This window comes from Microplitis mediator, chromosome 7 (assembly GCF_029852145.1).
Source record: "Microplitis mediator isolate UGA2020A chromosome 7, iyMicMedi2.1, whole genome shotgun sequence".
Taxonomy (NCBI): Eukaryota; Metazoa; Arthropoda; class Insecta; order Hymenoptera; family Braconidae; genus Microplitis; species Microplitis mediator.
The window spans coordinates 24165152-24192621 of NC_079975.1; the positions used below are offsets into that span (position 1 = coordinate 24165152).

The 27470-nt window shown below is 32.3% G+C and overlaps 1 protein-coding gene and 2 long non-coding RNA genes across 3 annotated transcripts; all 3 read left to right on the plus strand.

The window, feature by feature from the left end:
* Positions 1-313: 313 nt before the first annotated feature.
* On the plus strand, positions 314-1193 carry LOC130672162 (uncharacterized). The gene is made up of 3 exons (XR_008990644.1): positions 314-637; positions 884-960; positions 1100-1193. It is a non-coding gene; the product is annotated as an uncharacterized LOC130672162 (long non-coding RNA).
* A 9305-nt stretch (positions 1194-10498) lies between these two features.
* On the plus strand, positions 10499-21434 carry LOC130671978 (uncharacterized). Its single transcript, XM_057476158.1, has 3 exons — positions 10499-10613; positions 20603-21347; positions 21397-21434. Exons 2-3 carry the CDS (start codon positions 20612-20614, stop codon positions 21432-21434), a joined length of 774 nt encoding a protein of 257 aa, XP_057332141.1. The 5' UTR covers positions 10499-10613; positions 20603-20611.
* Positions 21434-26669, plus strand: LOC130671056 (uncharacterized). The gene is made up of 5 exons (XR_008990466.1): positions 21434-21727; positions 21974-22050; positions 22190-22258; positions 22856-25297; positions 25378-26669. It is a non-coding gene; the product is annotated as an uncharacterized LOC130671056 (long non-coding RNA).
* The last annotated feature ends 801 nt before the right edge of the window (positions 26670-27470 follow it).

A 27470-nucleotide genomic window follows, 5' to 3' on the forward strand; every position in this document is an offset into this window, starting at 1 on the left:
AGAATCGACTAGTACAAATCAGTCTAATTCACCACGAGCTTCGTCACAAGATGATTTTCCGGATGTGACGTTTTCTTCTGTAGCCTCACCTGACAGTGAGATTTCTGGTGCTAATGAGTCGGCTATTGCATCTCCAGCTTCACCAGTACCTGGTTGCTCGTCGGAATCTCCGGAAAATGCTCAGCGTTCTAGGTACGACCTGAGGTCACGAACTAACGTTCGGGATAGTATCATCCATAAGTTTCACAACGATAACCTGGGTGGCGGTAAACCTGCTGTTTTACCATCAAGTGATGACGATGACAGCGATGCAAGAAAAACAAGTTTGTTGCTGCGTATGTTACAATTAGATGACCCCCAACGAGCAAGGATCAACTACACATCAACGCGATCCTTTGCTGTCGACGACGCAAATCTGTTTGCGAACACCAATTTCGCGGATTACATCGGTTGGCACGGAAGATCAATATCGCATTGGAAGTGTAAGGTATGCGATAAACTTTTCAAGACATGGGTAATTCCTTCCCATGTCTGGTTATCCCACACCGATGGATCATTCAAATGCGATGTAGAAGGATGCGACTTCGTTTGCCATGGCGTCTGTACAATGAGAGACCACTACGCCACACATTAACTGGTTAGTTACTACATTAATATAAAAAATTTAATATATAATTTTGTCCTTTCAAATGAAAAAAAATTATTTACATATTTTCATAAAAGAAAAAAGAAAGAAATATTTTCAAGTTCGCAAAATACTTTCACTTATCATCTAATTTATCTCAAGCCTTTTATTTGTCGTGCACGTATTTAAATATATTTATGTGTATAGTATTTATATTATATTTCAGATGCTAATGAAAAATTTTTTTTAATGTTCAAGGTCAGTCCACTGAAGAACAAGCTGGCATAAATTCAACTGAGAGGTATTCCCTCAAGCTCTGAGATACTAATGACCAGGTAAATTTCTAATTATGTGAATTGACGAAAAATCTTTTTTCTATAAAAGTGATCAGATTTTTTTTTTTTATTGAAAACACAAAACTATTTAATTTGTTGCAATTATGTGGTAACTGACCTATTGAATTTTTTCCATTAGCCTAGTTCTTCCATCCGTATTGGGTCAACACATTACGAATCATTCAAGCTCTGTGGATTCATTGACCAGGTAAATTTTTTACTGTGGAAATTAAAGAAAAGTTTTTTTTTTTATGAAAGTGATTGAATTCTTTTTTTAATTAAAAACAAAAAACTATTTCTTTAATATATTACATTTCAGGATTGGGCGGATAAAGCCGGTTACCCCACAATTTTCAAAAAAAAATTTTTTTTTTAATTGTTTTTTAAAAAATTCAAAATCACTTTTGTAAAAATCACTTCTGAATTCTTTTTTGTTAAACTTTTTTAAAAATCGAGTGTCAGTCAAAAAAACGTTAATGACTTTTGTTTACGGTAAAAACTATTTTTTTTTTCCTTTGTGTCTAATAGTTATGTGAAATGCAATTTTTCTTTATGTAAATTACTTACAAGAAAATTTAATTCAATCAAATTTATTAAATATCCATAAATTTCTTTTTCTTCTTTCTGGGAAATACCCAATTTTTCCCGGAAACGTGATGTTTTTTTATAACTAAAAATTTATTTTGTTTTTCTTTAAATATCATTAGAAAAAAAAAAAAATTAGCGTAGTTGAGTCCCAGAAAGCTTGGTATGCCCCCCCCCCCCACCCTAATATAGTAACTAAGCTATTGATGTTCTTTCAGGTGGTTTCTCATTGTACTGATGATGCAGCATAGAGTGTTGCATTCTCTACATTGCATTTTAATGATACATCGATATGAGTCAACCAGACATGGGAAGTAATTACCCATGTTTTGAAAGGAGTATCGCATTACTTGTACCTCCAAAGCGATGTAGATCTTCCGACCCAAGTGATGGACTCCGTGAAATTGGTGTTCGTCTAGACGGTAAAGGATCACGTTGGTGTTATGCGTATCCAAGGACGTTGGGGATCTTTTAACATCAAATGACTCAGCATCGCTCTTGTTTTACTTGCATCGTTGTCATTATTATCACTTGAACTTCCTGAAGATAAAACAGCGGGTTTACAGCCACCCAGGTTATCGTTGTGAAACTTGTAGATGATACTATCCCGAACGTTAATTCGTGACCTCAGGGAGTACCTAGGAGGCTGAGCATTTTCTGGAGATTCCGACAAGCAACTAGGTACTGGTGGAGCTGGAGATGCAATAGCCGGCTCATCAGCACCAGAAATCTCACTGTCAGGTGAGGCTAAAGAAGAAAACGTCACATCCGGAAAATCATCTTGTGACGAAGCTCGTGGTGAATTAGACTGATTTGTACTAGTCGATTCTCGAGCTGATTCTGACTGCCGATTTTCTTCTTCAGGCTGTTGTTGTTCGACTGGAGCAGCATCCGCTAGTACATCTTGAGGTGGAGGTGATGCTCTAGGTGGTGTCACAATAGATTGGCAGTGCTCCCTTTGCTGATTCTCCAACAGGGCTCTTAAATCTTGTATGTCTGCATCGTGTCGGGTTTGCAGTTGGTTGATCGCAGCAAGGAGATTGTTAACCTGAGCTGTCAGTTTGTTAATCTGAGCCTGGTATTGAACTTTGAGATCGTCGAAATCAGCATCATGTAAATCTCTCAGTTCGTCGATTGCAGCATGGTTTTCGGCGATTGCAGCATGGTTTTTGGTGATTGCAGCACGGTTTTTATCGACATCAGCATTGAGTCGGTTAAATTTATTGATGCTCAAGTCCCTCATCTGTTCAATGAGCTCTTCAAATGTATCATTGGTCATTGCTGGAGCGGCGGCATCGACTGCGATTGCTGGAACTTGCAGTAAGTTCCTTGATGGAGATGCATCATCTGGCCGCTGTCTTCTGTGCGGTACTGGAGAAATTAATTGCCTTGAACCGCTAGGTCGCCAATTGTCCGGCCGCAAGTCTTTAAACCCGTGCAGGAAATTAATCATCGAATAGACATTATTTCTTAAGTAAGGACGCTTGATACACGTCAACAGAAATGCGACTGACTTATCCGGAAAAACCGCATCGATTTCCAGCCAGACTGGATCAGCCGATAAGTCTTTTCTCAGATACATCATGAAGGACGTTGTCATCGACGAAATCCACTTGGTGACGGGAGATGGTTGATGAGCACCTCCCTGATCACGTTCTGATCCGTCCAATCCAGGAATGTCGATCAGGAAAACCTTTTGTTCCGTGGATTTTCGCTCCTACGGCAAAGCATACCTATGTACCAACGGGTATGGAATATATTCATAATGAATTGACATGGACTCTATTATTCTCTACAAAACGTCTTTCTATGGTCGGCCGGAATTCGCTGAATTCTTCCCACGTTAACTCGTTCCAAGGGATAAAGGAACTTTCCAGTGCAGCAGGGTCCTGGTTGCGCACGATATCCCGGAACTGGTTTTGTTTAAAGCCATGAGATGACCATTCTTGTGCGACTTACCGGAAACGAAGATCGTCTGGAGCTGCATCGGAAAACAACGAGGATGCCAGGCCTGGAATGTTTCGTGCCGGGTCACCGATCAAGATTGATGACTTGCCGGATCCAGTTCGGCCGAATGCGAAAATCACTGGCGTGACTTCGGTCCGAAGCTTGGTATTGGAAGCATTGATAGTTGACCGGATGAAGTTTACGGAGGATTCGTAGTCCTCGACGAAAGCGTTAACCGTAATTTCCAGGTTCGAATACGCTAACTTATTTCCGGTTATCGTCAGATCGGACTGTTGAGTAGCGGCAGAAACGCTCTGCCAACCTTGAACTATGACGTTCATCTTGCTACTATTAATATACAACAGAGTAAATCATATATCTATAAACATTTAATTATGAGTGTAAATATAAAAACATATATATACATGTATACATTTGTATATATATGCACATTCAGCGACGAACTTCTAGGATTAGATTAAAATAATCACTGCTTAATTCGCCATATACCAAAGGGTGAAATTTTGTGAACCATAACTCGTTATCTGAAGATAAGAAGAACTGAAGATAAGAAGAGGAGTGATTTAAAAATAAATTTGAGGGGAGAGAGACTTTTCATCCAAGTACATGACAGTTGAAGCTCTTCAGGTGTGTCTATCCTATAACTCAACTAAATAAAATCAACTAATAAAACAGAGGTAATTTATATAAAATAAATTAATTAAATGAAAAATTAATGACATTATTAATTTTTGATTATCGTTTTAATTTATTCCAGACTTGTGGATTGAAGCTGATGCTCAGGTGACCAGTAACTGCCGACGAATTTCTCCTGTTGCCAGAAATTGTTTTGTCGCAAGACTACAAACCCAGTAGTGCAAATAACAAGAAAAAAAACTACTCTGGAATTACTGGTGGGGATTCAGCCTCTGGTATTTTGTCAGTCGTCAAATCCTCTATTGCCGTTGGAAAATCTTCTGTATAAGGCACCATCGGGTTCGAATCTATGGCATCAAGTCACAGTGGATATTTCATTTAAACAAAAAGTCATTGAATGACAAGTATATTAATTGTTTTATTTTTTGAATTAATTATTATTATAAGTTTAGCTTAAATTTGTTTTTTTATATATGATCATATATTTATACTATATAATTTTTGATTATGAAATAATTATATCCGCGATGGTCACAAGGAGCCTAGACTTCATGGCCAAAAACCAATAATTAAATTAAGAGAAAAAAAAATATAATTAATAGCTTTCAGTTAACGCTCTAGTAAGGTCGAATAAAAAATTACCAGACCTTAAATTGTTAAAAGTTGAGCTTGATCGGTCGGTAGGGACATTTTTTAAAAATGTTTTTTTTAGATAAGTTGTAATGTAGTCGATGGATTGATTGCAAAATCTAAAGTTTCTGATCACAATATTTTTTAACGATCAGAACGTTTATAGATTAAAATATATTTTTTTTTAATTTTCACTTAGGGGAGATCTTTTGTCTCAATCTTAATTTTTTTTGTCGCCATGGGTGTAAAATATTTGAGGCGCCCAACCGCGTGAAAGTAATATATTTCAAATATTATATACTTAACGATTCTTTGATGCGTTAATACATATTTAAATAATTATTTAAAGTACAACTCAAAGTTTTATTAGAATTTAATTAAAAATATTGTAAACTATAATTTAATTTTTATGAAACTGAAGTTAACCGACGTCTACTAATATTTTAATGTTTCAAAAAACGATACATTTCACCTGGAATTTTTTTAATTTTCTACACGTGCATTTTTTTTTTTAAATTGTTTGTTGAAAAAAAATTCAAAAATTATTAATTCTCTGTTAACTTCAGGATCATAAATTTCTTCTGTAAAAATTTAATTTATTTGTTTGAAAAAAAAAATTATCTATTGTCTGCTTTCATTATCATTAGAATTTTTACCAGTTCGAGTTTTTTTGTTCATTTACGAAATATGTAATGAAAGCAGAAATGATTTGATTTATTGAATTTATCAGCGATGCTAAAAGTAACAGACACCTGAAAATTTTTTTTAAAATCATGATACAATTTTTTTTAAATTGACGAATTTTAAAAATATTTTCTTTAGTATTTATAATGTTTATTAAAAGTAAAAAAATTTTTAAATGTCTTTTACTTTTAGCATCATAATTTATTAGTATAATAAATAAATTTGTCTTTTCTTATAATTATATATCTATATAAATATTAAATGAAAATAATATTCAACAACTCTTATATTGGTTGTAAATTTAAATGTTATATTTTGTACTTTTATTATAAATACAAGCAAAAATAACTTTTATATAAATATCATGTAAAAACTAATTTAATTTTTATGAAAATGAAGTTAACCGACGTCTACTAATATTTTAATGTTTCAACAAACGATACATTTCACCTGGAATTTTTTTAATTTTCTACGCGTACATATTTTTTTTTTTTTTAATTGTTTGTTGAAAAAAAAATTCAAAAATTATTAATTGTCTGATAACTTTCTTCTGTAAAAATTTAATTTATTTATTTACAAAAAAAAAAATTATCTATTGTCTGCTTTCATTATCATTAGAATTTTTATCAGTTCGAGTTTTTTTGTTCATTTACTAAATATATGATGAAAGCAGAAATGATTTGATATATTAAATTTATCAGCGATGCTAAAAGTAACAGACATCTGAAATTTTTTTTTAAAATCATGATACAATTTTTTTTAAATTGACGAATTTTAAAAATATTTTCTTTAGTATTTATACTGTTTATTAAAAGTAAAAAAATTTTTAAATGTCTTTCACTTTTAGCATCATAATTTATTAGTATAATAAATAAATTTGTCTTTTCTTATAATTATATATCTCTATAAATATTAAATGACAATAATATTCAACAACTCTTATATTGGTTGTAAATTTAAATGTTATAATTTGTACTTTTATTATAAATACAAGCAAAAATAACTTTTATATAAATATCATGTAAAAACTAATTTAATTTTTATGAAACTGAAGTTAACCGACGTCTACTAATATTTTAATGTTTTAAAAAACGATACATTTAAAAAAATTTCACCTGAAATTTTTTTAATTTTCTACACGTGCATTTTTTTTTTTTTAAATTGTTTGTTGAAAAAAAAATTCAAAAATGATCTATTGTCTACTTTCATTATCATTAGAATTTTTACCAGTTCGATTTTTTTTGTTCATTTACTAAATTTATGATGAAAGCAGAAATGATTTGATTTTTTAAATTTATCAGCGATGCTAAAAGTAACAGACATCTGAAATTTTTTTTTAAAATCATGATACAATTTTTTTAAATTGACGCATTTTCAAAATATTTTCTTCAGTATTTTATATTGTTTATTTATATTTATATTGTTTAGTAAAAGTAAAAAAATTTTTAAATGTCTTTTACTTTCAGCATTATAATTTATTCGTACAATAAATAAATTTGTCTCTTCTTATAATTATATATCTATATAAATATTAAATGACAATAATATTCAACAACTCTTATATCGGTTGTAAATTTAAATGTTATTTTTTGCACTCTTATTATAAATACAACCAAATAACTTTTATTTAAATATTATATAAAAACTAATTTGATTTTTATAATAAAATTGTTCTGCTTATAGGGTAAGAGCACTAGTACTCAGCCTCAAACTAGTAGCCAGCCACTTCATGTTATATTATTTCTATATATTTTTCTAGCCAATGTTAAAGTATATGACCGGCTGGCTACTGGTTAGAGCTGGGTACTGGTACTCTTACTCTACTTGTAATTTATATTTAGTTGTAAATGATAACTTTATGTACACATTAATATGAAATTATTAAATGTAAAAAATTTTAATTGTTGTTATATAAAGTTGTCATATTTTTGTATTAAACGTTTCAATTCAGACGCCTTACGTTGAAAAAAAAAAAATACAAAATAAATAAATCGTTCAATTAATCATAAACTTTTTAGCGCTTAGTGAGGAAAAAGTTTTAAATCGATACATGATATATTTTTTAACAGCTTTAGTAAGATTGTTGCTCAAATAAAATGGATCCTGGACAGCCACCACTGAGTCCAACCGTAAACTTTCAGCTTTTTTATTTTTATTAACGTAATTTTTGTAAGGCTCCATGTCATCAGGCTGATCTTTAAGCTTTTCCTAAATTAAAAAATTTATTTTTCAAATCAGGCGACTCAGAAGTGGACAAAATATATTATTTCTATAATTAAAACCCGCGCACATTATGAAAAATCCCTGTAATAAATCTTTGAAATTATAAATATTACTAATATCCGGTAGGGTAAAATCTTTGGAGGCTCCTGTCTCCCAATCACCGATTCTTTGAGACTTTCCCTCAAATTTTATCAAAGCAACATAAACTTTGTTTGTAAATAATAAATTAACATCCAAACGACAGAATAATTATGTATTCTGCTTTCGCCATTAAGATTGCACATATTCATCCAGTCTTTTATAAATAAAATGAGTTTTCTACATCGAAGATATTCGTTGACGTACGTTCTAAAGTAAAAAATAATGATTATTAGTTAGTATTCGAATCAAACAGCAAAATTTATATAGGGGAAGGGGGGGGGGGCAAAATGGGCCCCTTAAGAAAAAAATTTTCAAATCCTCAGTTTTTTTTACTTGCATTACTTTTTTTTACTCCCTCTCCAAGTATATGACGTTAATTTGTTCTGTCCATTAAAAATTAAAAAATTAAAAAATGTGGGGCAAAATGGGCCCCTTCAAAAAAATTTTATAATGCGAGTTTTTCAGCTTGTTTCACTTTTTTTTTCTTCTGCTGAGTTTTTGGTGTTAATTTGCTGTGTCTATGAAAATTAAAAAATCCTGAAAAGTTGGGAAAACGGGCCCCCAACAAAACTCAATGTATGTTTGTCGCTTGTTTTGTGTTTTGAAACTTTTTGCTGTGTGTTTAGTATAAAAAAGAGTTGATAGTGATAATTTGGACCTAAAAATAACTTAATTTCATTACTTGATTGCTCATATTTTAATTATTTTCGATTATATAGAATAAATTGTTTTTGAAAAAAATAATAATTAGTAATGCTGTTGAACTCGTGACCTAGTTTGCCCCTCATCATAATTCTTTAATCATATCTGTTAAAAAAATTTTAGGAACCCGTTTGGCTAAAAAATATTCGTAGGTTTTCAAAGTCTAGACAGCCCATTTTGCCCCTTCCCCGCTCCAAACACTTTTCATGTTAAAAACTTTGGGGGCCCATTTTGCCCCCTAATATTTCGAGGCATCCAAAATTTTAGGGGGCCCATTTTGCCCCCCCCCCCCCCCCTTCCCCTACTTTATTACATGTACTTACTTAATCGTTTTAGAATTTTCAACAGTAAGTCCATTTACGAACGATATATCACAATCAATGCCTGTAAGTTAATGAGTTATTTTGATAATTGGAACTCGGCGATCCAAAACTGTTCTATTGATGATTCCACGGCTTTCCTTAATTTCTGTTACTATTTTTCAAGTACAGGGAGTCGTCCTCGACGCGCCTGAGCAGTTGTCGCCCTATAACTTCATAATTTGATATTTTTTTCTAAGATTTTGTGGCCAGAATCGGCATTTCGGCGCATTTTCGAGGCCTATAGCTCTTCTGCTAAGACTTCACGGCTTCCTTTACCTGCTATTGTCATTTTTTTAGTACAGGGGATTGTCAATTAGTTTAAAAGATATCGATGACGAAGAGTGGGGATTCAACGGTTTCCGTGGCGCGGCTAAAAGACTTTCTTAAAGAATACAATTTTTCGATATGTCGCTTAATCGAAAATTTAATTTTTTGACGTCCTAGTCCACCCGCTCGTAAAACGTCATCAAATCGTTGTACCAGTTCTTAAATAAAAAAAACAATAATAATTACTATAGTAATCGCTGATAATGTTTAACTATTAACATTTACATTCTTACTCTAGTTAATTTAAAGAAAATACTTGTACTTCAAGTTTGTAAATGAAATGACCTTCGTCAGGTCTGATAATGGCATCGGGTGTAGGTGATGCACCTTCTTTGCCATTCCATCAGGCTCTGACAAGACCCCGTGAGCTCCATGAGCCTTTTTCGACAGTTCTGATTGGCGTATTGGTAGGACTTTCAGCCTCTTTGTCTTCATTATCTGTAAAAATAAATCATAAATAATAAAGTAGAAAATAAAAATAAAAAATATTATAAAAATTACCTGACGTAGGCATTGACTGAACGGTTCCTACACTGAGGAAAAAAAGTGTATATTTCCAAGTAAAATTTCTTGATTTAAGTATTATTTTACTCAAATAGTGCCAAGTGGATATTTTCTTAATTTTAGTAAATATTTTCTTAATTTTAGTAAAAATGCATTGTCTGTAGAGATTTATGAGTAGATTCAAACAATTGTTATAAAGATAAGAAATATTATACTTCGATGAAGTAAATTTTTTCTTGTTTTCAGTATTATGAGTTAAGTAAACATGGTTACTTGAATTTAATTTTTTTTTCTCTCAGTGTAATGGGGGTGGCTGGTCAGGATTATCATAGCCACCATACGGCAAAATAAGCATCGGCTCAACTTTGCTGCAATTTCGAACAAGTAAAGTTTTCTATTCCTCTGAGGTCACCGAAAGTCGATTATCAGCGAAGTTCCTTTAATTTATAAACTCTCGGATTGAGGGAAAATTTTTTTCTCGACTGAAAAATGAAAATAAGTTATTTCTACTACGTTTTGGGCTGCGTTCTATCGCGTGGGTGCATTGTTTCCCAAAGCTTGATATCCGGAATTCCTCTAAGGTCACCAAAAGCCGATAATTGCGAATTTCCTTTAATTTATAAACTCTCCTATTGTTTCGTAAATATCAAATGTTCGCGCCAGAACACTTGATAACTCTACACTCTACTATACCAGAGGTGCTGCTATCGACGCGCCCTCTGAGACTCGGAATTTCAACTCGATAGCCAGCTACGCGGTAACTGACAGTATTCTACAACACCTGTTATAGAAAACCACGTGCTGACAGTATTTATAATAATTAATTACATCGTGCAAGTTATCGTGCTTCATTGATTACATCAATTTGATTACTATTCGCTAATTCATCAGGTATTGTTATTTATCTATGTTTTTCATTGACATTCTCAGCTTAATTCATAAAATCTGTGATCATTTTTGTGTTAAACTAACCTGCCGGCTATATCTATATATATACTCGCCATCACGTGACTTAGCTGCCACAAATGATTGACTTCGAATTTACAATTTGAAATAGCCGATAATCAGCGAATTTTCTTGAGTAAATGTTTAAACAATGGCGGCCCTGACTTTTATTGTTTATTTTTTTACTCTCGTGGCTTGAAAGAAAAACTCCAGGCCTTCAGTTACTCAATTTTCACCGTCCTTTTAATTTATTTCCGTTTCAAAATATAGAATTTTTAACTAAATGATTGAACAATGGCGGCCCTGACTTTTAATGTTTATCTTTTAACTCTCGTGGCTTAAAAGAAAAACTCCAGGCCTTCAGTGACTCAATTTTCACCGTCCTTTTAATTTATTTCTGTTTGAAAATATTTAATTTTTAACTAAATGATTAAACAATGGCGGCCCCAGCTTTCAATGTTTGTTTTTTTATTTTTGTGCCCAAAAAAAAACTCCAGGCCTTCAGTTACTCAATTTTCACGGTCCATTTAATTTATCTTCGTTTTAAAATATTTAATTTTCAACTAAATGATTAAACGATGGCGGCCCCAGCTTTCAATGTTTGTTTTTTTATTTTTGTGCCCAAAAAAAAACTTCAGGCCTTCAGTTACTCAATTTTCACCGGCTTTCTAATTTATTTCCGTTTTAAAATATTTAATTTTCAACTAAATGATTGAACAATGGCGGCCCCAACTTTCAATGGTTGTTGTTTTATTTTTGTGCCCAAAAAAAAACTTCAGGCCTTCAGTTACTCAATTTTCACTGGCTTTTTAATTTATTTCCGTTTTAAAATATTTAATTTTCAACTAAATGATTGAACAATGGCGGCCCCAACTTTCAATGGTTGTTGTTTTATTTTTGTGCCCAAAAAAAAAATTCAGGCCTTCAGTTACTCAATTTTCACCGTCTATTTAATTTATCTCCGTTTTAAAATATTTAATTTTTAACTAAATGATTAAACAATGGCGACCCCAACTTTTAATGTTTGTATTTTTATTCTTGAGCCCACAAAAAAACTCCAGGCCTCAGTTACTCAATTTTCACCGTCCATTTAATTTATTTCCGTTTTAAAATATTTAATTTTCAACTAAATGATTAAACAATGGCGGCCTCAGCTTTCAATGTTTGTTTTTTTATTTTTGTGCCCAAAAAAAACTCCAGGCCTTCAGTTACTCAATTTTCACCGTCCATTTAATTTATTTCCGTTTTAAAATATTTAATTTTCAACTAAATGATTGAACAATGGCGGCCCCAACTTTCAATGGTTGTTGTTTTATTTTTGTGCCCAAAAAAAAAATTCAGGCCTTCAGTTACTCAATTTTCACCGTCCATTTAATTTATCTCCGTTTTAAAATATTTAATTTTCAACTAAATGATTAAACAATGGCGGCCCCAGCTTTCAATGTTTGTTTTTTTATTTTTGTGCCCAAAAAAAAACTCCAGGCCTTCAGTTACTCAATTTTCACCGTCCATTTAATTTATTTCCGTTTTAAAATATTTAATTTTCAACTAAATGATTGAACAATGGCGGCCCCAACTTTCAATGGTTGTTGTTTTATTTTTGTGCCCAAAAAAAAAACTTCAGGCCTCCAGTTACTCAATTTTCACCGTCCATTTAATTTATTTCCGTTCAACAATATTTAATTTTCAACTCAATGATTAAACAATGGCGGCCCCAGCTTTCAATGTTTGTTTTTTTATTTTTGTGCCCAAAAAAAAACTCGAGGCCTCAGTTACTCAATTTTCACCGTCCATTTAATTTATTTCCGTTCAACAATATTTAATTTTTAACTAAATGATCAAACAATGGCGGCCCCAGCTTTCAATGTTTGTTGTTTTATTTTTGTGCCCAAAAAAAAAACTTCAGGTCTTCAGTTACTCAATTTTCACCGTCTATTTGATTTATCTCCGTTTTAAAATATTTAATTTTTAACTAAATGATTAAACAATGGCGACCCCAACTTTTAATGTTTGTTCTTTTATTCTTGAGCCCACAAAAAAACTCCAGGCCTCAGTTACTCAATTTTCACCGTCCATTTAATTTATTTCCGTTTTAAAATATTTAATTTTCAACTAAATGATTAAACAATGGCGGCCCCAGCTTTCAATGTTTGTTTTTTTATTTTTGTGCCCAAAAAAAACTCCAGGCCTTCAGTTACTCAATTTTCACCGTCCATTTAATTTATTTCCGTTTTAAAATATTTAATTTTCAACTAAATGATTGAACAATGGCGGCCCCAACTTTCAATGGTTGTTGTTTTATTTTTGTGCCCAAAAAAAAAATTCAGGCCTTCAGTTACTCAATTTTCACCGTCCATTTAATTTATCTCCGTTTTAAAATATTTAATTTTCAACTAAATGATTAAACAATGGCGGCCCCAGCTTTCAATGTTTGTTTTTTTATTTTTGTGCCCAAAAAAAAACTCCAGGCCTTCAGTTACTCAATTTTCACCGTCCATTTAATTTATTTCCGTTTTAAAATATTTAATTTTCAACTAAATGATTGAACAATGGCGGCCCCAACTTTCAATGGTTGTTGTTTTATTTTTGTGCCCAAAAAAAAAACTTCAGGCCTCCAGTTACTCAATTTTCACCGTCCATTTAATTTATTTCCGTTCAACAATATTTGATTTTCAACTCAATGATTAAACAATGGAGGCCCCAGCTTTCAATGTTTGTTTTTTTATTTTTGTGCCCAAAAAAAAACTCGAGGCCTCAGTTACTCAATTTTCACCGTCCATTTAATTTATTTCCGTTCAACAATATTTAATTTTTAACTAAATGATCAAACAATGGCGGCCCCAGCTTTCAATGTTTGTTGTTTTATTTTTGTGCCCAAAAAAAAAACTTCAGGTCTTCAGTTACTCAATTTTCACCGTCTATTTGATTTATCTCCGTTTTAAAATATTTAATTTTTAACTAAATGATTAAACAATGGCGACCCCAACTTTTAATGTTTGTTCTTTTATTCTTGAGCCCAAAAAAAAACTCCAGGCCTTCAGTTACTCAATTTTCACCGTCCATTCAATTTATTTCCGTTCTAAAATATTTAATTTTCAACTAAATGATTAAACAATGGCGGCCCCAACTTTCAATGTTTGTTTTTTTATTTTTGTGCCCAAAATAAAACTCCAGGCCTTCAGTTACTCAATTTTCACTGTCCATTTAATTTATTTCCGTTTTGAAATATTTAATTTCTAACTAAATGATCAAACAATGGCGGCCCCAGCTTTCAATGTTTGTTGTTTTATTTTTGTGCCCAAAAAAAAAACTTCAGGTCTTCAGTTACTCAATTTTCACCGTCTATTTGATTTATCTCCGTTTTAAAATATTTAATTTTTAACTAAATGATTAAACAATGGCGACCCCAACTTTTAATGTTTGTTCTTTTATTCTTGAGCCCAAAAAAAAACTCCAGGCCTTCAGTTACTCAATTTTCACCGTCCATTCAATTTATTTCCGTTCTAAAATATTTAATTTTCAACTAAATGATTAAACAATGGCGGCCCCAACTTTCAATGTTTGTTTTTTTATTTTTGTGCCCAAAATAAAACTCCAGGCCTTCAGTTACTCAATTTTCACTGTCCATTTAATTTATTTCCGTTTTGAAATATTTAATTTTTAACTAAATGATTAAACAATGGCGGCCCCAACTTTCAATGTTTGTTGTTTTATTTTTGTGCCCAAAAAAAAAACTTCAGGCCTCCAGTTACTCAATTTTCACCGTCCATTTAATTTATTTCCGTTTTAAAATATTTAATTTTCAACTAAATGATTAAACAATGGCGGCCCCAGTTTTCAATGTTTGTTGTTTTATTTTTGTGCCCAAAAACAAAACTTCAGGCCTTCAGTTACTCAATTTTCATCGTCTATTTAATATATTTCCGTTTTAAAATATTTAATTTTTAACTAAATGACTAAACAATGGCGGCCCCAGTTTTCAATGTTTGTTGTTTTATTTTTGTGCCCAAAAACAAAACTTCAGGCCTTCAGTTACTCAATTTTCACCGTCCATTTAATTTATTTCCGTTTTAAAATATTTAATTTTCAACTAAATGATTAAACAATGGCGGCCCCAACTTTCAATGTTTGTTGTTTTATTTTTGTGCCCAAAAAAAAAACTTTAGGCCTCCAGTTACTCAATTTTCACCGTCCATTTAATTTATTTCCGTTCAAAAATATTTAATTTTCAACTCAATGATTAAACAATGGCGGCCCCAGCTTTCAATGTTTGTTTTTTTATTTTTGTGCCCAAAAAAAAAACTTCAGACCTCCAGTTACTCAATTTTCACCGTCCATTTAATTTATTTCCGTTCAAAAATATTTAATTTTCAACTCAATGATTAAACAATGGCGGCCCCAACTTTCAATGTTTGTTGTTTTATTTTTGTGCCCAAAAAAAAAACTTCAGGCCTCCAGTTACTCAATTTTCACCGTCCATTTAATTTATTTCCGTTTAAAAATATTTAATTTTCAACTCAATGATTAAACAATGGCGGCCCCAGCTTTCAATGTTTGTTTTTTTATTTTTGTGCCCAAAAAAAAACTCCAGGCCATCAGTTACTTAATTTTCACCGTCCATTTAATTCATCTCCGTTTTAAAATATTTAATTTTCAACTAAATGATTAAACAATGGCGACCCCAACTTTTAATGTTTGTATTTTTATTCTTGAGCCCAAAAAAAAACTCCAGGCCTTCAGTTACTCAATTTTCACCGTCCATTCAATTTATTTCCGTTCTAAAATATTTAGTTTTCAACTCAATGATTAAACAATGGCGGCCCCAGCTTTCAATGTTTGTTTTTTTATTTTTGTGCCCAAAAAAAAACTCCAGGCCATCAGTTACTTAATTTTCACCGTCCATTTAATTCATCTCCGTTTTAAAATATTTAATTTTCAACTAAATGATTAAACAATGGCGGCCCCAACTTTCAATGTTTGTTTTTTTATTTTTGTGCCCAAAATAAAACTCCAGGCCTTCAGTTACTCAATTTTCATCGTCTATTTAATTTATTTCCGTTTTATAATATTTAATTTTCAACTAAATGATTAAACAATGGCGGCCCCAACTTTCAATGTTTGTTGTTTTATTTTTGTGCCCAAAAAAAAAACTTCAGGCCTCCAGTTACTCAATTTTCACCGTCCATTTAATTTATTTCCGTTCAAAAATATTTAATTTTCAACTCAATGATTAAACAATGGCGGCCCCAGCTTTCAATGTTTGTTTTTTTATTCTTGAGCCCACAAAAAAACTCCAGGCCTCAGTTACTCAATTTTCACCGTCCATTTAATTTATCTCCGTTTTAAAATATTTAATTTTCAACTAAATGATTAAACAATGGCGGCCCCAACTTTCAATGTTTGTTTTTTTATTTTTGTGCCCAAAAAAAAACTCCAGGCCATCAGTTACTCAATTTTCACCGTCCATTTAATTTATTTCCGTTCAAAAATATTTAATTTTCAACTCAATGATTAAACAATGGCGGCCCCAGCTTTCAATGTTTGTTTTTTTATTCTTGAGCCCACAAAAAAACTCCAGGCCTCAGTTACTCAATTTTCACCGTCCATTTAATTTATCTCCGTTTTAAAATATTTAATTTTCAACTAAATGATTAAACAATGGCGGCCCCAACTTTCAATGTTTGTTTTTTTATTTTTGTGCCCAAAATAAAACTCCAGGCCTTCAGTTACTCAATTTTCATCGTCTATTTGATATATTTCCGTTTTAAAATATTTCATTTTCAACTAAATGATTGAACAATGGCGACCCCAACTTTTAATGTTGGTTTTTTTATTCTTGAGCCAAAAAAAAAACTCCAGGCCTTCAGTTACTCAATTTTCACCGTCCATTTAATTTATTTCCGTTTTGAAATATTTAATTTTCAACTAAATGATTAAACAATGGCGACCCCAATTTTTAATGTTTGTGTTTTTATTCTTGAGCCAAAAAAAAAACTCCAGGCCTTCAGTTACTCAATTTTCACCGTCCATTCAATTTATTTCCGTTTTAAAATATTTCATTGTTAACTAAATGATTCAACAATGGCGGCCCCACCTTTCAATGTTTGTTGTTTTATTTTTGTGCCCAAAAAAAAAACTTCAGGCCATCAGTTACTTAATTTTCACCGTCCATTTAATTCATCTCCGTTTTAAAATATTTAATTTTCAACTAAATGATTAAACAATGGCGACCCCAGCTTTCAATGTTTGTTTTTTTATTTTTGTGCCCATAAAAAAACTCCAGGCCATCAGTTACTTAATTTTCACCGTCCATTTAATTCATCTCCGTTTTAAAATATTTAATTTTCAACTAAATGATTAAACAATGGCGACCCCAACTTTTAATGTTTGTATTTTTATTCTTGAGCCAAAAAAAAAACTCCGGGCCGTCAGTTACTTAATTTTCACCGTCTATTTAATTTATTTCCGTTTTAAAATATTTAATTTTCAACTAAATGATTAAACAATGGCGGCCCCAACTTTCAATGTTTGTTGTTTTATTTTTGTGCCCAAAAAAAAAACTTCAGGCCTCCAGTTACTCAATTTTCACCGTCCATTTAATTTATTTCCGTTCAAAAATATTTAATTTTCAACTCAATGATCAAACAATGGCGGCCCCAGCTTTCAATGTTTGTTGTTTTATTTTTGTGCCCAATAAAAAAACTTCAGGCCTCCAGTTACTCAATTTTCACCGTCCATTTAATTTATTTCCGTTCAAAAATATTTAATTTTCAACTCAATGATTAAACAATGGCGGCCCCAGCTTTCAATGTTTGTTTTTTTATTTTTGTGCCCAAAAAAAAAACTTCAGACCTCCAGTTACTCAATTTTCACCGTCCATTTAATTTATTTCCGTTCAAAAATATTTAATTTTCAACTCAATGATTAAACAATGGCGGCCCCAACTTTCAATGTTTGTTGTTTTATTTTTGTGCCCAAAAAAAAAACTTCAGGCCTCCAGTTACTCAATTTTCACCGTCCATTTAATTTATTTCCGTTTAAAAATATTTAATTTTCAACTCAATGATTAAACAATGGCGGCCCCAGCTTTCAATGTTTGTTTTTTTATTTTTGTGCCCAAAAAAAAACTCCAGGCCATCAGTTACTTAATTTTCACCGTCCATTTAATTCATCTCCGTTTTAAAATATTTAATTTTCAACTAAATGATTAAACAATGGCGACCCCAACTTTTAATGTTTGTATTTTTATTCTTGAGCCCAAAAAAAAACTCCAGGCCTTCAGTTACTCAATTTTCACCGTCCATTCAATTTATTTCCGTTCTAAAATATTTAGTTTTCAACTCAATGATTAAACAATGGCGGCCCCAGCTTTCAATGTTTGTTTTTTTATTTTTGTGCCCAAAAAAAAACTCCAGGCCATCAGTTACTTAATTTTCACCGTCCATTTAATTCATCTCCGTTTTAAAATATTTAATTTTCAACTAAATGATTAAACAATGGCGGCCCCAACTTTCAATGTTTGTTTTTTTATTTTTGTGCCCAAAATAAAACTCCAGGCCTTCAGTTACTCAATTTTCATCGTCTATTTAATATATTTCCGTTTTAAAATATTTAATTTTTAACTAAATGACTACACAATGGCGGCCCCAGTTTTCAATGTTTGTTGTTTTATTTTTGTGCCCAAAAACAAAACTTCAGGCCTTCAGTTACTCAATTTTCACCGTCCATTTAATTTATTTCCGTTTTAAAATATTTAATTTTCAACTAAATGATTAAACAATGGCGGCCCCAACTTTCAATGTTTGTTGTTTTATTTTTGTGCCCAAAAAAAAACTTCAGGCCTCCAGTTACTCAATTTTCACCGTCCATTTAATTTATTTCCGTTTTAAAATATTTAATTTTCAACTAAATGATTAAGCAATGGCGGCCCCAGTTTTCAATGTTTGTTGTTTTATTTTTGTGCCCAAAAACAAAACTTCAGGCCTTCAGTTACTCAATTTTCACCGTCCATTTAATTTATTTCCGTTTTAAAATATTTAATTTTCAACTAAATGATTAAACAAAGGCCGCCCCAGCTTTCAATGTTTGTTGTTTTATTTTTGTGCCCAAAAAGAAAACTTCAGGCCTTCAGTTACTCAATTTTCACCGTCCATTTAATTTATTTCCGTTTTAAAATATTCAATTTTCAACTAAATGATTAAACAATGGCGACCCCAACTTTTAATGTTTGTTTTTTTATTCTTGAGCCCAAAAAAAAACTCCAGGCCTTCAGTTACCCAATTTTCACTGTCCATTTAATTTATTTCCGTTTTGAAATATTTAATTTTTAACTAAATGATTAAACAATGGCGACCCCAACTTTTAATGTTTGTTCTTTTATTCTTGAGCCCAGAAAAAAAACTCCAGGCCTTCAGTTACTCAATTTCCACCGTCCATTCAATTTATTTCCGTTTTAAAATATTTAATTTTTAACTAAATGACTAAACAATGGCGACCCCAACTTTCAATGTTTTTTTTTTTATTTTTGTGCCCAAAAAAAAACTCCAGGCCGTCAGTTACTCAATTTTCACCGTCCATTCAATTTATTTCCGTTCTAAAATATTTAATTTTCAACTAAATGATTAAACAATGGCGGCCCCAACTTTCAATGTTTGTTTTTTTATTTTTGTGCCCAAAAAAAAACTCCAGGCCGTCAGTTACTCAATTTTCACCGTCCATTCAATTTATTTCCGTTCTAAAATATTTAATTTTCAACTAAATGATTAAACAATGGCGGCCCCAACTTTCAATGTTTGTTTTTTTTATTTTTGTGCCCAAAAAAAAACTCCAGGCCTTCAGTTACTCAATTTTCACCGTCCATTTAATATATTTCCGTTTTAAAATATTTAATTTTCAACTAAATGATTAAACAATGGCAACCCCAACTTTTAATGTTTGTTTTTTTATTCTTGAGCCCAAAAAAAAACTCCAGGCCTTCAGTTACCCAATTTTCACTGTCCATTTAATTTATTTCCGTTTTGAAATATTTAATTTTTAACTAAATGATTAAACAATGGCGACCCCAACTTTTAATGTTTGTTCTTTTATTCTTGAGCCCAGAAAAAAAACTCCAGGCCTTCAGTTACTCAATTTCCACCGTCCATTCAATTTATTTCCGTTTTAAAATATTTAATTTTTAACTAAATGACTAAACAATGGCGACCCCAACTTTCAATGTTTTTTTTTTTATTTTTGTGCCCAAAAAAAAACTCCAGGCCGTCAGTTACTCAATTTTCACCGTCCATTCAATTTATTTCCGTTCTAAAATATTTAATTTTCAACTAAATGATTAAACAATGGCGGCCCCAACTTTCAATGTTTGTTTTTTTATTTTTGTGCCCAAAAAAAAACTCCAGGCCGTCAGTTACTCAATTTTCACCGTCCATTCAATTTATTTCCGTTCTAAAATATTTAATTTTCAACTAAATGATTAAACAATGGCGGCCCCAACTTTCAATGTTTGTTTTTTTATTTTTGTGCCCAAAAAAAAACTCCAGGCCTTCAGTTACTCAATTTTCACCGTCCATTTAATATATTTCCGTTTTAAAATATTTAATTTTCAACTAAATGATTAAACAAAGGCCGCCCCAGCTTTCAATGTTTGTTGTTTTATTTTTGTGCCCAAAAAGAAAACTTCAGGCCTTCAGTTACTCAATTTTCACCGTCCATTTAATTTATTTCCGTTTTAAAATATTTAATTTTCAACTAAATGATTAAACAATGGCAACCCCAACTTTTAATGTTTGTTTTTTTATTCTTGAGCCCAAAAAAAAACTCCAGGCCTTCAGTTACCCAATTTTCACTGTCCATTTAATTTATTTCCGTTTTAAAATATTTAATTTTTAACTAAATGATTAAACAATGGCGACCCCAACTTTTAATGTTTGTTCTTTTAGTCTTGAGCAATGACCAATGATACATTTGAAGAGATCATTGAACAGATGAGGGACTTGAGCATCAATAAATTTAACCGACTCAATGCTGATGTCGAGAGAAACCGTGCTGCAATTACCGAAAACCGTGCTGCAATCGCCGAAAACCATGCTGCAATCGCCGAAAACCATGCTGCAATCGACGAACTGAGAGATTTACATGATGCTGATTTCGACGATCTTAAAGTTCAATACCAGCCTCAGATCGACGAACTGACAGCTCAGGTTAATAATCTCCTTGCTGCGATGAACCAACTTCAAACCCGACACGATGCAGAAATACGAGATTTAAGAGCCCAATTGGAGAATCAGCAAAGGGAGCACCGCCAATCTATTGTGACACCACCTAGAGCACCACCTCCACCTCAAGATGTACAAGCGGATGCAGCTCCAGCCGAACAACAGCAGCCTGAAGAAGAAAATCGGCAGTCAGAATCAGCTCGAGAATCGACTAGTACAAATCAGTCTAATTCACCACGAGCTTCGTCACAAGATGATTTTCCGGATGTGACGTTTTCTTCTTTAGCCTCACCTGACAGTGAGACTTCTGGTGCTAATTCGTCGGCTATTGCATCTCCAGCTCCACCAGTACCTAGTTGCTCGTCGGAATCTCCGGAAAATGCTCAGCGTTCTAGGTACGACCTGAGGTCACGAACTAACGTTCGGAATAGTGTCATCTACAAGTTTCACAACGATAAGACGGCTGGCCGTAAACCCGCTGTTTTACCATCAAGCAGTTCAAGTGATGACGATGACAGCGATGCAAGAAAAACAAGTTTGTTGCTGCGTACGTTAAAATTAGATGACCCCCAGCGAGCAAGGATCAACTACACATCAACGCGATCCTTTGCTGTCGACGACGCAAATCTGTATGCGAACACCAATTTCGCGGATTACATCGGTTGGCACGGAAGATCAATAGCGCATTGGAAGTGTAAGGTATGCGATAAACTTTTCAAGACATGGGTAATTCCTTCCCATGTCTGGTTATCCCATACCGATGGATCATTAAAATGCGATGTAGAAGGATGCGACTTCGTTTGCCATGGCGTCTGTACAATGAGAGACCACTACGCCACACATTAACTGGTTAGTTACTACATTAATATAAAAAATTTAATATATAATTTTGTCCTTTCAAATGAAAAAAAATTATTTACATATTTTCATAAAAGAAAAAAGAAAGAAATATTTTCAAGTTCGCAAAATACTTTCACTTATCATTTAATTCATCTCAAGCCTTTTATTTGTCGTGCACGTATTTAAATATATTTATGTGTATAGTATTTATATTATATTTCAGATGCTAATGAAAAATTTTTTTTAATGTTCAAGGTCAGTCCACTGAAGAACAAGCTGGCATAAATTCAACTGAGAGGTATTCCCTCAAGCTCTGAGATACTAATGACCAGGTAAATTTCTAATTATGTGAATTGACGAAAAATCTTTTTTCTATAAAAGTGATCAGATTTTTTTTTTTTATTGAAAACACAAAACTATTTAATTTGTTGCAATTATGTGGTAACTGACCTATTGAATTTTTTCCATTAGCCTAGTTCTTCCATCCGTATTGGGTCAACACATTACGAATCATTCAAGCTCTGTGGATTCATTGACCAGGTAAATTTTTTACTGTGGAAATTAAAGAAAAGTTTTTTTTTTTTATGAAAGTGATTGAATTCTTTTTTTAATTAAAAACAAAAAACTATTTCTTTAATATATTACATTTCAGGATTGGGCGGATAAAGCCGGTTACCCCACAATTTTCAAAAAAAAATTTTTTTTTTTAAGTGTTTTTTAAAAAATTCAAAATCACTTTTGTAAAAATCACTTCTGAATTTTTTTTTGTTAAACTTTTTTAAAAATCGAGTGTCAGTCAAAAAAACGTTAATGACTTTTGTTTACGGTAAAAACTATTTTTTTTTTCCTTTGTGTCTAATAGTTATGTGAAATGCAATTTTTCTTTATGTAAATTACTTACAAGAAAATTTAATTCAATCAAATTTATTAAATATCCATAAATTTCTTTTTCTTCTTTCTGGGGAATACCCAATTTTTCGCGGAAACGTGATGTTTTTTTTATAACTAAAAATTTATTTTGTTTTTCTTTAAATATCATTAGAAAAAAAAAAAAAATTTAGCGTAGTTGAGTCCCAGAAAGCTTGGTATGCCTCCCCCCCCCCTAATATGGTAACTAAGCTATTGATGTTCTTTCAGGTGGTTTCTCATTGTAGTGATGATGCAGCATAGAGTGTTGCATTCTCTACATTGCATTTCAATGATACAGCGATATGAGTCAACCAGACATGGGAAGTAATTATCCATGTTTTGAAAGGAGTATCGAATTACTTGTACCTCCAAAGCGATGTAGATCTACCGACCCAAGTGATGGACTCCGTGAAATTGGTGTTCGTCTAGACGGTAAAGGATCACGTTGGTGTTATGCGTATCCAAGGACGTTGGGGATCTTTTAACATCAAATGACTCAGCATCGCTCTTGTTTTACTTGCATCGTTGTCATTATCATCACTTGAACTTCCTGAAGATAAAACAGCGGGTTTACTGCTACCCGCTTGATCGACTGTGAGATACTTCTTGATGATACTATCCTGTAGGTTGATTCATGACCTCGGGCCGTACTTAGGAAGCTGAGTATTATCCGGAGATTACGACGAGTCGCTAGACACTGGTGAAGCTGGAGCTGCACTAGACGACTCATCAGCATCAGAAATCTCACTTTCAGGTGACGCTGAAGAAATAAACATCCGGAAAATCATCTTGTGATAAAGCTCGTGGTGAATTAGATGACTGATTCGTACTAGTCAATTCTCGAGCTGATTCCGATTGCCGATTTTCTTCTTCAGACTGTTGTTCGACTGGAGCTGCATCGGCTAGTAAACCTTGAGGTGAAGGTGATACTCCAAGTGGCGTAACAACAGGTTGGCAATGCGCCATTCGCTGATTCTCTATATGGGCTCTTAAATCTTGTATTCCTGCATCGTGTCGGGTTTGCAGAAGGTTGAACGCAGCAAGGAGTTTGTTATCCTGAGCATCGTATCGAACTGTAAGATCGTTGATCTTAGCCTCGTAATCAACTTTGAGGTTGTTGATACCAGCATCATGTCAATCTCACAGTTCGTTGATCTGAGCCTGGTGTTGAACTTTGAGGTTGTCGAAATCAGCATCATGTAAATCTCTCAGTTCGTTGATTGCAGCATGGTTTTCGTTGATTGCAGCATGGTTTTCGTCAACGGCAGCACTGAGTCGGTCAAATTTATTAACGCTCAAGTCCCTCATCTGTTCAATAAGCTCTTCAAATGTATCACGGGACATTGCTGGAGCAGCGGCATCGACTGCAATTGCTGGAACTTGCAGTAAGTTCCTCGATGGAGATGCTTGATCTGGCCGCTGTCTTCTGTGCGGCACCGGAGAAATTGATTGCCTTGAAACGCCAGATCGCCAATCGTCCAGCCGCAAGTTTTTTAACCCGTGCAGTAAGTTAATCGTCGGATAGACATTATTTCTAATGTAAGGACGCTTGATACACGCCAACAGAAATGCGACTGTCTTATCCGGAAAAACCGCATCGATTTCCAGCCAGACTGGATCAGCCGACGAGTCCTTTCTCAGATACATCATGAAGGACGTCGTCATCGATGAAATCCACTTGGTGACGGGAGATGGTTGATGAGCACCTCCCTGATCACGTTCTGTCCTTTGTTACCCAGGAATGTCGATTAGAAAAACCTTTTTTTCCGTGGATTTTCGTTCCTACTATGATGAATTGACGTGGACTCCATTATCCTCTACAAAACGTCTTTCTATGGTCGGCCGGAATTCGCTAAATTCCTCCCACGCCAACTCGTTCCAAGGGGTAAAGGAACTTTCCAGTGCAGTAGGGTCCTGGTTGCGCACGATATCCCGGAACTGGTTTCGTTTAGAGCCATGAGATGACCATTCTTGTGCGACTTACCGGAAACGAAGATCGTCTGGAGCTGCATCGGAAAACAACGAGGATGCCAGGCCCCGAATTTTTCGTGCCGGATCGCCGATCAAGATTGATGACTTGCCGGATCCAGTTCGGCCGAATGCGAAAATCACTGGCGTGACTTCGGTCCGAAGCTTGGTATTGGAAGCATTGATAGTTGACCGGATGAAGTTTACGGAGGATTCGTAGTCCTCGACGAAAGCGTTAACCGTAATTTCCAGGTTCGAATACGCTAACTTATTTCCGGTTATCGTCAGATCGGACTGTTGAGTAGCGGCAGAAACGCTCTGCCAACCTTTAACTATGACGTTCATCTTGCTACTATGAATATACAACAGAGTAAATCATATATCTATAAACATTTAATTATGAGTGTAAATATAAAAACATATATATACATGTATACATTTGTATATATATGCACATTCAGCGACGAACTTCTAGGATTAGATTAAAATAATCACTGCTTAATTCGCCATATACCAAAGGGTGAAATTTTGTGAACCATAACTCGTTATCTGAAGATAAGAAGAACTGAAGATAAGAAGAGGAGTGATTTAAAAATAAATTTGAGGGGAGAGAGACTTTTCATCCAAGTACATGACAGTTGAAGCTCTTCAGGTGTGTCTATCCTATAAGTCAACTAAATAAAATCAACTAATAAAACAGAGGTAATTTATATAAAATAAATTAATTAAATGAATAATTAATGACATTATTAATTTTTGATTATCGTTTTAATTTATTCCAGACTTGTGGATTGAAGCTGATGCTCAGGTGACCAGTAACTGCCGATGAATTTCTCCTGTTGCCAGAAATTGTTTTGTCGCAAGACTACAAACCCAGTAGTGCAAATAACAAGAAAAAAAACTACTCTGGAATTACTGGTGGGGATTCAGCCTCTGGTATTTTGTCAGCCGTCAAATCCTCTATTGCCGTTGGAAAATCTTCTGTATGAGGCACCATCGGGTTCGAATCTATGGCATCAAGTCACAGTGGATATTTCATTTAAACAAAAAGTCATTGAATGACAAGTATATTAATTGTTTTATTTTTTGAATTAATTATTATTATAAGTTTAGTTTAAATTTGTTTTTTTATATATGATCATATATTTATACTATATAATTTTTGATTATGAAATAATTATATCCGTGATGGTCACAAGGAGCCTAGACTTCATGGCCAAAAACCAATAATTAAATTAAGAGAAAAAAAAATATAGTTAATAGCTTTCAGTTAACGCTCTAGTAAGGTCGAATAAAAAATCACCAGACCTTAAATTGTTAAAAGTTGAGCTTGATCGGTCGGTAGGGACATTTTTTAAAAATGTTTTTTTTTAGATAAGTTGTAATGTAGTCGATGGATTGATTGCAAAATCTAAAGTTTTTGATCACAATACTTGTTAACGATCAGAACGTTTATAGATTAAAATATATTTTTTTTTAATTTTCACTTAGGGGAGATCTTTTGTCTCAATCTTAATTTTTTTTTTCGCCATGTGTGTAAAATATTTGAGGCGCCCAACCGCGTGAAAGTAATATATTTCAAATATTATATACTTAACGATTCTTTGATGCGTTAATACATATTTAAATAATTATTTAAAGTACAACTCAAAGTTTTATTAGAATTTAATTAAAAATATTGTAAACTATAATTTAATTTTTATGAAACTGAAGTTAACCGACGTCTACTTTCTTCTGTAAAAATTTAATTTATTTGTTTAAAAAAAAAAATTATCTGTTGTCTGCTTTCATTATCATGAGAATTTTTAACAGTTCGAGTTTTTTTGTTCATGTACTAAATGTATGATGAAAGCAGAAATGATTTGATATATTAAATTTATCAGCGATGCTAAAAGTAACAGACACCTGAAAATTTTTTTTAAAATCATGATACAATTCTTTTTAAATTGACGCATTTTTAAAATATTTTCCTTAGTATTTATACTGTTTATTAAAAGTAAAAAAATTTTTAAATGTCTTTTACTTTTAGCATCATAATTTATTAGTATAATAAATAAATTTGTCTCTTCTTATAATTATATATCTATATAAATATTGAATGACAATAATATTCAACAACTCTTATATTGGTTGTAAATTTAAATGCTATATTTTGTACTTTTATTATAAATACAAGCAAAAATAACTTTTATATAAATATCATGTAAAAACTAATTTAATTGTTATGAAACTGAAGTTAACCGACGTCTACTAATATTTTAATGTTTCAAAAAACGATACATTTAAAAAAATTTCACCTGAAATTTTTTTAATTTTCTACACGTGCATGTTTTTTTTTTTTTAAATTGTTTGTTGAAAAAAAAATTCAACAATTATCTACTGTCTACTTTCATTATCGTTAGAATTTTTACCAGTTCGAGTTTTTTTGTTCATTTACTAAATGTGTAATGAAAGCAGAAATGATTTGATATATTAAATTTATCAGCGATGCTAAAAGTAACAGACACCTGAAAATTTTTTTTAAAATCATGATACAATTTTTTTTAAATTGACTTATTTTTAAAATATTTTCTTTAGTATTTATACTGTTTATTAAAAGTAAAAAAATTTTTAAATGTCTTTTACTTTTAGCATCATAATTTATTAGTATAATAAATAAATTTGTCTCTTCTTATAATTATATATCTATATAAATATTGAATGACAATAATATTCAACAACTCTTATATTGGTTGTAAATTTAAATGTTATATTTTGTACTTTTATTATAAATACAAGCAAAAATAACTTTTATATAAATATCATGTAAAAACTAATTTAATTTTTATGAAACTGAAGTTAACCGACGTCTACTAATATTTTAATCTTTCAAAAA